This window comes from Aquila chrysaetos, chromosome 12 (genome assembly GCF_900496995.4).
Source record: "Aquila chrysaetos chrysaetos chromosome 12, bAquChr1.4, whole genome shotgun sequence".
Lineage (NCBI taxonomy): Eukaryota > Metazoa > Chordata > Aves > Accipitriformes > Accipitridae > Aquila > Aquila chrysaetos.
In genome coordinates, this window is record NC_044015.1 from 35,848,604 (window position 1) to 35,862,208 (window position 13,605).

Sequence of the window (13,605 nt, forward strand, 5' to 3'; positions counted from 1 at the left end):
ATGAAGACGACAATATTCCAGTTGTGTGTGCTGTGTCCTTGCGAGGTAGCCATACAGCACAAATGTGAAAAAAACTGGATTAATGTGTACTGTTACTACTTAAGTTGGCCAGCTCACAAGGAATTCATTTCCATAGAGGAAAAAATTATGACTGTATAATTTGTAGATAGGCCTTGGAAACCAGGCGTCCTGAGGTTTTTCCCATCTCAGATCTTCTGTGTGATCTTGGACAGATTAGCCTTTTGTCTGTACCTATGTGTAAGAATAACTATGTCTTAGTCTATTGTTTGGAAAATTACAAATGGGTAGGGGGAAAACAGTGCGACTCAATTACATTATATGGCCTGACATCACTTTCAGATTTTCAGCAAAGATGGTATCAGTGAACGGAATAAGATACCAATTTATTTGGTGTGTAAATACTCTATAACATGTTGGGGAAAAAATAGGTAAAGAATAATCAAAAATGCTGATGCTGCCTACAGTTGGCTATAAAGCTTTGAGACTGCATGATTTATTTCAGCTGCATAATCTTTGAGACTGAATGATTTATTTCAGCTGCATAATCTTTCATCTGACAAGATCTGTATGTTTGGGTACATTGCCTATTCTATTTTGGTGCTAAAAGGCTCAAAACTTCACTGCTGTCATATTTAAAATGTTTTTTTCAATATGTGTTGATGAAGTTTGGACTAGAAGTACAGTAGAGACATGAAAAACAAACAAAAACAAAACAAAAGAATTTTTAGCTGTTGGCTAAAAATTTAGCTGTTGGCTATTTCTCTGCTAGCAGCAGAAGTAAATACAATATAACTTTGTGATATAACATCCCTGATATGCTATTTCCTAGATCAGCATGGTCCAGTCTTTCCAGTGGAAAAGGCTGAGGCTGGGTGCTGTTTGGCCACCTCTTGCCAATTAATCATGAAGAAAATGTACGGTATCCTTACGAACAGCATATAGAACAGTGTATAACTGAAAAAATTTTCCCTAGATACTGGCTGGGAAGCTGTCACCTTTACACACTTTGATTATTCAAGAATCAAAAAGACTGTGACTCAAGTCACATGAGACACTCATATTAATCAAAACAAAGAGGTCCTGTAATTGAATTAGTAGAGGTTCAGTGCTGAGTCCAATTTAATAATTTTGCCTTCTGCAGGCAGACCCAAGGACATCAACAGGATGCATATGCTTCTTAGATAGGTCATGCTTATGTGTAAAATGGCATGCAGATGCTTTTGCATGCCTGAAGTGCAATTCCACACAGGAAATCTTAATGAACCAGTGTCTCTAGATAAAATTAAGTAGGCAGATTTCCAGATGCACTTTTACTGGAGGCACTTAGACTGGAGAAAGAGCAAGAACACGTGTGCCCTGTTATTTTCTGTGATTTTTTTTTAACTGTGCTTAACTGCATATGTTTATTATACTTGAATGATGGTAATTTCAAGTAATACTGATTGTTGAAATGTGCCACCATTGCACAAACTGAACTTAGAGTGAATCTTCATACTGCATTTTATTTCTGTTGAAGTTATGCAAAACTGAAGTGTAGACTTGGATGGGTAAATATGTATAATGTCACTACTGAGAAATTCCTAACCTTGTCATCTTTAAGCTTTAGTTATCAGTTCGATGTCTGTCTTGTCAATTACAAAATGAAAATTGTGTCTATATACAGAAATAGTCTTTAACATGTTGGTTGCTGCTTTTCCTTCCCCAATTTAAGATTAAAATATAGTGTTTGTACAGTATTTAGGTCAAACTAGATGCTGGAAATTCTGTCTTTAACCACATTATTTTGTTTTTTCTTTTACAGAAAATTGAAAGTCTCAAAGAAACAACCAGTGTAAGCTTACTTAATTTTTATATCTGTTATATACAGAATCTGAAATTGACCTTATTTTCTTGGGAAAGTTTTTAAAGCTTTTTACAGAAAAGTGGGAATCCATATTGGGTCCAACAGTGTGATGACAGAGGCAGCCTGGTTCTGGTGCGGTCTTCAGATTTATGTCTAGCACCTTAGAATAATAAAATCATAGAATAGTTGAGGTTGGAAGGGACTTCTGAAGGTCTGGAGACCAACCCCATGCTCAGAGCACGGTCAGCTAGAGCAGGTTGCCCAGGATCAAATCTAGTTGGGTTTTGAGTAACTCCGAGGATGGAGGCTCTGTAACCTCTCGGGGCAACGCGTTCCGCTCTTTGATCATCCCTAGAGTAAAAAAGTGTTTTCTTATGTTTAAGGTGAATTTCCTGTATTTCAATTTGTGGCCATTGCCTGTCGTCCTGTCACTGGGCACCTCTGAGAAGAGTCTAGCTCTGTCGTTTTTTACACCCTGCCATCCCAATCAGATATTGATGCCCATTGATAAGGTCTCCCCTAGCTTTTTCTTCTCCAGATTAAACAAGCCCAGCTCTCTCAGCCTCTCTTCACATGACAGTTTACCTGCTTGCAGCACTGTGAAAGTTTGAAGCTGACCTCCGTTTCACCCTGACAACCTGTGTTGTGTTCGGCTTTTGGAAACTTCAGTTTTCTACTGCTATGCTTTTGTCTCTATAAAAAAAAAAAGGGGGCTAAAGGAAAGTAGAGGTTCTGCAGGAGTGAGTGTCCATTTAGTTCTTGCCCAAGATTTCAGTTAATATTTTGTGTAACTAATAAAAATACCTGTAAATACAAAATATTACAGGATAATAATACAAGGTTTTTTTTCTGTTATTTTTGTTTTCCTAGAGCATGGTAGAATCAATAAAACACTGCATTGTGTTGCTACAGATTGCTAAAGTAAGTACCCTGTAAACTATTTTGAGTTTTAATTATACAGCATTAATCTGTGTGAAAACAATTGAAATCTAAAAGTGTGTTCCATATGATCCAGGATATATATCTAAAAAAAATTGGTATAAGTTGATTTATGCTACTATTTTAATGAAGTTTCTGAAATACTGAGTTCCACAGCAGTCCTGTTAATGTTCATGGTAACAGTTGTGTTGATGATATAGCTTTTCTTTTGAGATAAACTTTCTTTTGCAGAGTTTGCTATTAGACTAAATAAGAACTTAAACATAAGTGTGACAGAATAGAAACTTAAGATTCTTCTTTCTGCTTCATTTAAGAATATGACTAACAAACAGAAAAAGGGAAAATTGTGATGTTAATCTAAACTGGTTTGGCAAGGTTTTTTGTAGGTCTGAAGTTCATGGTGATGTTGGAACTTCTTGAAGTAAGAATTGTATTATTTGAGAATGCAATATGGGTAATGCAGTCATGCTTTTCACTTAAATGTTTTGTTGCTTTTTAAAATTTAGTGAGATTTGGATTTACTTTTTTTTTGTCAAGTTCTGCTTTTACAGGCCTTCATGTACTATATTTAGGATATGTTAATTGTGAGCTGCTGATTTATACCTTGCGACCGAAGTGAAGGAAGATGGTGTTTTGCAGAGAAATTAATTTATGGCATTTTCAGAATTTGAGGCTGAATTTAATCAGAACACATTCTGATTTATTCAGAAATAGGTGTAGGCTCTTCAATTTTTTTTTCTGTAGTCTAGATCACCTTTTTGTTTTGTAGCTTTCAAATACAATACTGCTGTTTGTCTTCATTATAGATGCCAGATACAATGTACAACATTTTGAGGCCAGTGAAAATTGAAGTATTTAGAACCTTGCAGGATCAGAAGTCATTCACTAAAAGGATCAGTGCATATTTTGTGAAATTCAGATTTCGTATCAGTAGCTTAAAAATTCTGAAGAAAACGTTTCTAAGTTAACAGACTTATACAAAACCAAAAATATTTTACAAGTAGTAGGGTACATTGAAATGGTTTTGTGCCACATGAATCTAGAGCTAGAACAGTCTTTACTTAACATACAGTGATACTATTTGAATCCTTCACTGCAGTGATAGCAAGAAAAGCCTTGTCAGTACTTAATAATTTGCTGTTATTTAGTACTGGGTATATTTAGAATTTTTTTAGTACGGTGAAACCAGTAGACTATACGTCATTCTTTGGGGATTTGGTGGAGTCAACTATAGATAGATTAGATGATAGTATACTAGTTTTCTTACACAGCTATATGTGACTTGCTGTATTAAGGTAGCTGTTGGAAAAAACTGTGTGCAATGAATGACTTGCTCATTTTTTGTTAATTACTATATAAATGTATTTAATAGTTGTTATTTTCGCAGAGGTTTAGTTCCTATGAAATTTCGCTCTTTTTAAAAAAGCTCTGCTATGTAATCAGCAAATCTGAAAGAGCAGAATTATAACCTGCTTTTCAGGTTCTTGATCAAAGCTGGTAATAGGTGGCTGAGTTAGTTTTCTTGTTTCTATTGAATATCAAATTCCGTTTCTGCTATGGGTAAGTTTATTAGGGGATAGACAAAAAGCATCTTGTGCTGATGCTAAGCACACTTTGAAGTTGGTTAGGTGGTTTGCTGATAATGGACAAAACTGAACTTGTAGTGGCAGATGTAGTCATTTTTGGTCAGGTTCAGTGCTTTACTACTCCAACTACCATATAAGTGTAAAGGTAGGTAGAATTTGGGTCCCCCAAAGATACTAAGACTTGCTTTCTGTTACACTAAATCAGACCTTGAAGTCCTCCTTTCAGTACTAGTAAATATTAACCAGTGTAAATAGATGGACTTATCCATTGAGGAGTGGGGTTTTTTTTTGTTTGTTTTTTGCTAAACCATATCTAAAGCTCTTGTAGAGCTGTTGAAGATAAGGTGGTTTAAATGAGTGGTTTATGCACAACTAATTGGAAGACATTGGTCCACATATAGTGAAAAATACTCTCTATAAATCTTCCTGCAATTTTAATAACCTTTATTCTGCTTCATCTCCATCTTCTTTCTCTCTCAGGCAACTATATTTGTTGACTACATGGCAATTCTGTCCCCCCCCCCCCCCCTTCTATAAACTGTGTTGGTATCCTGATTTGTTAGTGCTGTAGGAAATCAAGAATACAGGGGGTTTGGGCTTGTTTTTGCAGTTCTGTAAGTTGCATGTGTATGAAGCATTATATATGTAAAAATGTATTGTGTCTGACTGATAGCTTTCTGTTCTCCAGTATGGAACCTTTTAAGATTCTGCAAGTTTTTTTCCCAAAGCTGTAAGGCAAGTATGGCTGCTGACTTACACTGCTGAAAATAAATCATATTAACACCACCCCTGCACCCCATTTTTACTTCTACAGTGCCTTGCTCATTAGGAGACAGACTTCACAATTACTTTCTGGTTGTTTGGTAACTTGAAAATTGTTATCACTTTTCCATATACTCAGAACATCTGTTTCAAACACACAGCCATTTATTACTTGGATGATTTTGGTACATTGAGGCAAACCTGGTGTTTGGGGTTTTTTTGTTATGTTTTTTAATTGTGTGTTATGTTGAGCTGTGTCATCGACTCTTGAAACAACCTGCCTTAGGACTTGGAACAGTTAAATTTTCATTAAACTTACTGGTAAATCAAGTGTGTAATCATGCCACTTGTACTTGAGGTGACCCAAGGCATTTTCAAAACAGTGAAGTAAATACCAGCTAAATAGGAATATGTTATAATACATACATTGCTTATCAAAAAGCAATCAAAATAAACTAAGTGGGATGGATAGGTGGAGCCTTTGACTTGTGTTGTCCCCTTTGTGCGTATGGCAGTTGAAGGTGTCCAGCTTTGCTGATGTGTGTGTTGTAAAATATATGTAATGGTCTGTTAGTGATTTGGTAAACTACAGTCTTAGAAATATATATTATATGTTTTATGAAGTAGCTTTTATAATTTAGATATTTAGTTTTGCATCTTTGCCTTCCCTTTTTCACTCCATCATTTCTGGTGAGTCTTGCCTGCCTAGTTTTGTGGCATTTCTGCCTTCCTTACCTTATCAACATGCCACATTGCTGATTGTGCATTACTGAGATAGGATAGCAAGCTTCAGTACCAATGCAGCATCTTTGTGTTTTATCTCCTAGGTCATAGAGATGGTAGCGTAAGATAGAAATTTTGTATGTTGAAAAAAAATTAATATATTTGGACTGCAGTGTTATTCTACCTTCTGTGTGTGTTAGTTTGCAACCTGGTGGAACTCATTGCCCTTAATGTTGCTTTTCTCATGGAAAGCCTTGCTTAAGAAATGTCAACTAGCAGACATGAAGTTTGAGCAGCCTATTGCCAACTATATAAGCTAAGGAAGAATGTATAAAGTATCAAAACATAAGTATGTGCCAACTTTCTTAATACTATTTACAGCTTTTTTTTTTTTTTTTTTTCCTTGTTCCTCTTTAACAACTGGAAATCTGGGGAAATACTCTGCAAACAAGTCTTAAGATTTACACTAAACAAAGCTATGGATTGATGTATTGGCTAATATGAACTTTGCAGCAGAAGTGATTTGGCTTAGAGTTCAGTAAAATTTATACCGTTGCTGGTACAGTGTTAAAACTATGCTAACTGTAGATTGGCATTAACTTGTCTGTTGCTAGTGTAATTTCCCCTGATGGCAGTTTTATTCCATGCATTGCCTGCTCTTTCACATATGCTTCTAGGCAAAAAAACCCAAATCCTGGATTATAAATAATCTAAAAACATTTTAAAATCTAATGGATACCAAAAAGCAAAAGTTAAAAACATTTAACTTATAAAGGCACTTCTGCATTTCAAAGGCAAAAAGTGCTTTTGAGAACTTGACCTGTATGCTAATCACAGTTCTCTAGAAACTGAGAACTTTGTGTCTTCTGGTTTTCAGGGACTCATTGGTGCTGCAGACCATGTTTTGGGGGGGCTCTTAACTATTTGGGAAGAACCTACATTGTAAAGCATAGTTGTATTCTGCACTGCAGAAACGGTATTTTTAAAATTGTTCAAACTTGTGTGGACAGATCCTTAGGAAATGCTAATCCTCAGAGGTGCAGTGACTATGTATAGAATTGTTTCTTCTAAGTTTAGTTAGTGTATCAGATGATGAGGAACATTTTATGGCTGAAAATGTAAACATTCCTGAGAGAAACTTGCTGTTCTCACTTAACACAGAACTGATAAGTCATACAAGATTGTTATGTTGATATTTTTAACATTTTTTCCTTAAGGACCAAAATAATGAGGAGAAGCACGCAGATGGACTTATAGTAAGTTTAAATCTAATCTTTATCTCCCTTTATTTCTGCAGAACATGTGAACAGAGACCTGAATTTCCACTCATTTTGCAACATACTTCTTCCTTACTCTAATTTACTGCTTCAAGTGTCTTGTTAAAATTACTGTTGAGTCATTAGCTTCTGATGTTGGCTAACACCCTTGCCTTTAGAAAATATAGTGATCAGTTTTATACTGAGTGTCTTAAGTGGCAGTGTTATGACTGAACGCTTAGATAAAAATCTGCCATGTGAACAGATGACAGGGAAATTACTGGGATAGAAATAGTTTTGTGTTCCGTCTGAAGTATCTTTATGTATGAAATAGATCAGCTATCTGTGTGCTTCAAGTAGTTTGTCTTTTCTACAGTGCTGCTCATTTGATGCAAAGTTGTATTATGTCTGTTTAAGCAATGCTTCTTCTTTAACGTCTGCATTTTTAATGTAACTTCTGTCATCTTTGGTTTCGGTCACATGTGACTTCTTTCTTCCTTCTCTTTTTGTCACTTGAGTACATTTCAGATACTTTTAATAGGAGATTGGTTTCAGTAAAACATGACTCTAAAAATCATAGTGTGTTCTCATTACAGCTGACAATAGTTCCCGAGCTTTATTTGTCTTTCCGTTATATACAGCTTTAGCAGTATGATTTTCTGGTATGAACTTTGGAGTAAATATGCAGATAGAGGTTTTGATTTCATGCTTATCATAAGACGAATGATTACCCTGTGGATAGTCATGTAATTGAGGTCTTAGTGTAATGGAGTAGGTTCTGTTATGTGCCCTGGAAAAGAGAGGTTATGCAGCTAGACACTACCCCAGGCGGAGGTGGTACGCACATTAGATCTGCAACTCGGAAATTTCATATAGATATTACAACTTACTATAGTCTGAATTTGATTAGCCACTGTTCTGATTGTCTGTCGGCTGGCTTATACTGGGGAGAAAAAAAAAAAGTATTTCTGTAAAAATACATTAACTGATTCATCAGTGAATGTGAAGACTGAAATTTTGATGCTATTGAGGTCAGTGTTAGCTTGGACTAAAGGTCAGGATTTCACTTTAAACGCAGGCAGGAATATGATCAATGTTTGATACCATGGTGGGATGACGGTCTTGTCGTTTCTGCATGGTTGTTTTTAAGTTTGTTATTAAACTCAGAGTAGGAGACTTTCTGGTCTACCTTCATCTGTTTCTAAACCACGAAGGCATACCCCAAAATACCTAACAAGAAGCTCAGGTTCATGTTGCAGTTTGGAGAATTGTTTAAGGATAAGGTTACAATACTGTGTACAAGGCCAAAGTTACTTTGGGTTGGTTTTTTTTTTTTCCTTTTTTCACACCAGTGTTCTGCACTGTATATATTATTAGTTTCCCTAAAAACTAGGAGAGATAGCAATAGCATCCTGTGTATCATAGGACCTTCTTGATTTTTAAGTTTCTTAACTCTGAAAATGGGATCACGATTTTAAACTGAAATAGTGGGACAGGGACCTACCTGTGTTGCATGCATAATTGCACAAGCAGTTGAAGTGATGTGTAAGGGATGTTGATTTTATGCTGGAATACAGTGGAGTAACAGTATGTGTACTGGATTATTTGTATACTAGTTAGTAACACCAATGAAAATTTAGAAAGCAATTTTTATGCCTTTTTTTTTAAACTGGAGGTTTTTTTAAAGATAAACAGGGAATAATAGTTTTGTTTTCAATTAAATAAATCCTGTGCTGTAAAAAAAAAATAATAAAAATCTTCATTGATTTTTAATGTAGGACAAAGTTCAGAATTACAGTTAACCAGGAAAGGAGGCAAGAAAGAAGTCTCCCATTTGTAGGAAAATGGGAGGAGGAAGGTTAAAATGACCCTGTTTCCCTCAGTCTGCATGCAAATAGAAATTAATAGACTAAAAGGAGGGAAGGACAGTTGGAGACTCTCTTCTGTTTTAAATATTGATCTAAAAAGAGGATAGGAATAAACATACTGACTAAATTTAAAGGCAAAGCTCATCTACCTTTTTTTAAAGTAGAAGTTGGTATTGTATGACCTTCCTGTGCTTGATATTCTTCAACTTAAGCACAGTAGCAAGATTTCCTAGCAAATTGAGGCAAAGATTTTCACAGTTCCGACATAAATCAATGGTTTTAAATTGCTAGTTTGGATGAAAAGACATTGCAATTTAGATTTCCAAGCGGCTTGTTTTATAAGAGCCAAGAATGTATACTGAAGTCAGTGATTTTTGTGAGTGTCGAGTTGAACTGGTGCTTCATTTTCAAAATGCCCATGCTCATACGTAGACTGAAATGTCCTCTACTGGAGATGCACTGAAAACTGTCAGCTTGCATTGGAAAGAGTTTTGGCAACAAAGCCACTTCATGGCTGTAAGCATGCTGATGATTCTTATTAATTTATGGGTTGATTTACTATGGTCTGGACAAATTATTTTTTGGAAAAAAAATGGTTTTAAAAATACAGATTACCTATCCTAATGTTTGCCAGATAATTTGCGTCTTAACTTTCCCCTCTTTGCATGCAGTATTTATTAATGGACATTGGAAGGAATGCTGGAAGCTAGAACTTGAAATAAGAATTCTTTATAGGACAACTCAAATCTGTAGCAAATTCAGTTTAGTGTAAAATCTGTGTAAAGAATTAAAGTATTACCACTTTGAAAGTATTTCTCATGTCCTCAACTGTCAATTTGTCTTTTACTTTCTCTCTCAGGAATTTGCTATCTTGCATTTGGGCATTTCTTGTGCTCACAATGTTCTTGCTATCTATGCTTTATCTATCTATTTATTTATTAAATTGAGAAAAAATGTGCTCTTCTTTCGTTTGTCTCAGAGCACTATAAACCCGGTTGACGCAGTATATCAGCCCAGTCCTTTGGAACAGTCGGTGATCAGCACAATGCCTTCCCAAGCGGTTATACCTCCAGGTATGGTGTACAGAAAGAACCTCAGCAGAAATACTCTTGAGCAGAGCAGGACGCAACTGCAGTCTAGATGGAGGGGCTGCATAATGGTGGATAGCTTCTGTGTCACATATGCAATACAGGTGCACACCGTGCTTAGTGGTGCAAGGGAAGGCAAAGGAGCGGGGAGGTATGGAGCTTCCTCAGCCATCAGGAAAATCTGCCTCTAGTTCTGTGGATAAGCTGATGTATTTCACTTGCTCTAAGTTACTAGCTTACATTTCTAATAATATACTTACTTAAAATAAACAAAACTATAATTTTCAGAAAAGATAAATGCTTTCTAGCTAAATAATTGCAAATTTTTTAAAATGCCATCTTTGTTTAATAATAAGAGCTAGATAACAATGATGGAAACATGTTTTTCTGTCCGAATGGCTTTTATAGAAAAGGATTTCATTGTTGAAGGTGAGGTGAAATGAGGTGGAATCTCCTTCCCAACAAAAGTATACATCTCATATTTAAAAGTGAATTTTGAGTTTAACATATCTAAATATCTCCTAGAACCTGCTCAGTTGTGCAAGTCAGAGCAGCGACCCTCATCTTTGCCAGTGGGACCTGTAGTAGCATCGCTTGGAAATCAGACTCCAACACCAAATAGTACAGGTACAGTTCTGTGTAACTCTTATTGAAGTACAAGAAACAAAACCTGAATATATACTGTCTGTAACCTAATGTAATAAGCTATTAAGACAACATTGTATTATTGACCTACATCTTGCTTTTAATCAACACTTATTTCATTGTTGTGTTAAAATCAATTATTCTGCTCTTTCTCCCCTCCATGTGTACATAATCCATAGGAGTATTACCAGCTTGCTTTCTTGTCTCCATTGTTGCAATCTTGCAGTAATCGGCACAAGAACTGTGCAGTTAATACATCATGTGTGGTCTTTGGGCTTTTTAATTCGTTGATTCCCTAGTCTACCCCTTAAACAATAGCATTCATTGGGCTTTTTAAAACTACAATAGATGCTTTGAAGCAAAAGTTGCTGAAATATGTGTGAAGTTGCTATAATTATCCGTTTACAATTCCTATAATATTTCTAAGGTTTTTTTTTAAACCATAGCTACATACTTAACTTTTTTAATTATCTGTCTACATTGACTGTTACTTCCTGATCAGTTGTCTTGATTAGATTGTCCAATCATGCTAAAACTCTCAGTCGTGTGTCGTGTCCGTCCGTCCCCCCCCCACAGTTTTTTTCTAAGCTTGTGTATAAATGATTTGTTGTTACTCTATTACTACCTTTCCTTCCTAGAACACTAATATGTGTGTCAAACAGTATTTGCCCCAATCTGAAAAATGAAGGATACCACTGCTGGCTTTTTCTCCTGCCAGAAAGTTCCTTTTTTTAGTCTTACTCTATGCATCTCATCTTCTAGTTAATTTCTGATGATTGTTTTTGTAAATACCTTAGCTTGCTTAATAACCTCTGTTGTGACTTAGGCTTCCACAAAAGGTCTGTGTCAGTGTTAACCTGATTTGTCTTTATTGCTATAACTCTTTCGAAAAATGGCAAGTTAGTGATGAGACAGGATTCATGTAATCCAATTTAGAAACTGTATTCATTAGATTTCGTCACAAATATATTTGTAGCTAAATTGGAAAAAGATGTTTTAGGCAAGTAGAATACAAGTTGAGTGACAACTGGCTGGACTGCCAGGCCCGAGGCTTGCGATCAGATGTATGAGGTCCAAATGGCAACCAAGTGACTATTGGTGTTTCTCAGGGGTTGATACTGGGTCCAATAGTGCTTAACATCTCAGACAACCTAGACATGGACCTTGCCAAATTGGAGGGAACAATGGATAGGGCAGGGCTGCCATTCAGGGGGGCTGTGACAGGCAGGGGAAGTGGACTGATAGAAAGCTCAAGAAGTTTGATGAAGGAAATGCAAAGTCCTCCACCCACCTACGATGGGCATAGCCCTTGGCCTGCCCTGTTGCATGGGGTTAACTGCAGCTTGGCAGAAGAGGAGCCGGGGGTCCTGGTGAGCAACAAGTGGAACATGGGTCAGCAGTGTGCCCTTGTGGTGATGAAGGTTTTGTTGCATACCAGTCTGGATTAGTGAGGGTGTAAAGAGCAGATTAAGAGAAGTGATTGCTCCTCTCTACTTGGGATCTGTGGGACCACATCTTGAGTACTATGTGTAGTTTGGGGTTTCACAGTACAAAGACATGGACCACTGAGATTAGGAAGCTGAGGCCCATGACTGGGTTTGTTCAGCCTTAGGAAGATCAAGCTAAAGAGTGATGTTACTGCTGTCTTCTGCCAACTATTGGGAGGGTGTAAAAAAGATTGAACTGGGCTCCTCTTGGAGATGCACAGCAAAAGGATGAGGCAATCAACACAAGTTGTAAGAAAGGAAATTCTAAGTAGGTATTAGAAAATGTTATGGTTTTATGATGAGGTCGTTCAAGCTTTCAAATAAGTTCCCCAGAAAGATCATAGAATCCTCATCTTGAGAGATATTTAAAACTTGACTAGATGTGGTCTTGAACAAACTGGTCTAATTTTGAAGTTGTCTGGGCCTTGAGCAGGGAGCAGTCCAGATGACTTCCAGAGATCCCTTCCAACATAAATCATACTATGATTCTATACAAATTTTCAGTATTGTTGTTTTGCCTTTAATTGACAACTTTGGGGAAAACATGTCTTTATACTTCACTGTTGTTCTGTGTTCTTGATTTTTCCTTGTCACCTTTCTTTTGTTATCTGTTAAATGAAACTCAGTATGAACCTGACTAATTATTGCTTCTAATTTTGTAAGATATCATACCTTCTGAGTTTGCATAGTCTTTATTGATTTGAACAATCCTACTCATAAGTTAGATCTGGTGGATTTTGAAAGAATTTTCTTGGTTTTGTTAAGTCTGTAATTTTTAATGCTCCATAGGAAGCGGGCAATCAGCACCTAGCAGCAGTCTCACCTCTCCAAGCCATGTCAACCTGTCTCCAAACACAGTCCCAGATTTTTCTTACTCAAGCAGTGAGGATGAGTTCTATGATGCTGATGAATTCTATCAGAGCAGTTCTTCCCCAAAACGATGTATGGAGTAAGTAGCTGAAAGTATGCAGTGGCGTGCTGAATACAATTTTTATCTACAAGGGCATGGTTTGTCTGCTTGTAGAAGTTAGTTAAGCTGAATAAGTCATATTGGCTTTTTTTTTAAAAAAAAAAAAAGGCAGGGGAGGCAAAAAAGCCGCTCTGTGTAACAGAATAAGATTACCCCCTCCCCCAGTACAGTCATCTATGAGGGATGCAGTTTCCTCCTTCCCATTCCATCGTGTATGTATGTTGACAAAACTCTAACATAAACCAACCTTGGGAAGCCCCCAGCTCGGAGATATAAGCTGAGACCATGGTGTATTCCACATGCATTTGTTGCAGCCTTTGGTAAATAGCCAATTCCCACTCACATTTACTAAATGAAATTTTGGAAGTTGACTGCCTTTCCCCAAAATCTCTGTTTACTTTTCTTTTTTATGAATTT

At 36.5% G+C, this 13,605-nt stretch overlaps 1 protein-coding gene across 5 annotated transcripts in view; it reads left to right on the forward strand.

Moving 5' to 3' along the window:
* Nucleotides 1-13,605, forward strand: part of OSBPL9 (oxysterol binding protein like 9) — a 64,985-nt gene that overhangs the window by 43,146 nt on the left and 8,234 nt on the right. For 4 of the 5 annotated variants that reach the window (XM_030032937.1, XM_030032940.2, XM_030032939.2 and 1 more), the window contains 6 exons: nucleotides 1,823-1,852; nucleotides 2,735-2,785; nucleotides 7,092-7,130; nucleotides 9,978-10,071; nucleotides 10,612-10,713; nucleotides 13,008-13,167. In XM_030032937.1, the coding sequence (XP_029888797.1) occupies nucleotides 1,823-1,852; nucleotides 2,735-2,785; nucleotides 7,092-7,130; nucleotides 9,978-10,071; nucleotides 10,612-10,713; nucleotides 13,008-13,167 (476 nt within the window). The remainder of the gene's footprint in view (nucleotides 1-1,822; nucleotides 1,853-2,734; nucleotides 2,786-7,091; nucleotides 7,131-9,977; nucleotides 10,072-10,611; nucleotides 10,714-13,007; nucleotides 13,168-13,605) is intronic. The other variant, XM_030032938.1, reaches the window with a different exon arrangement.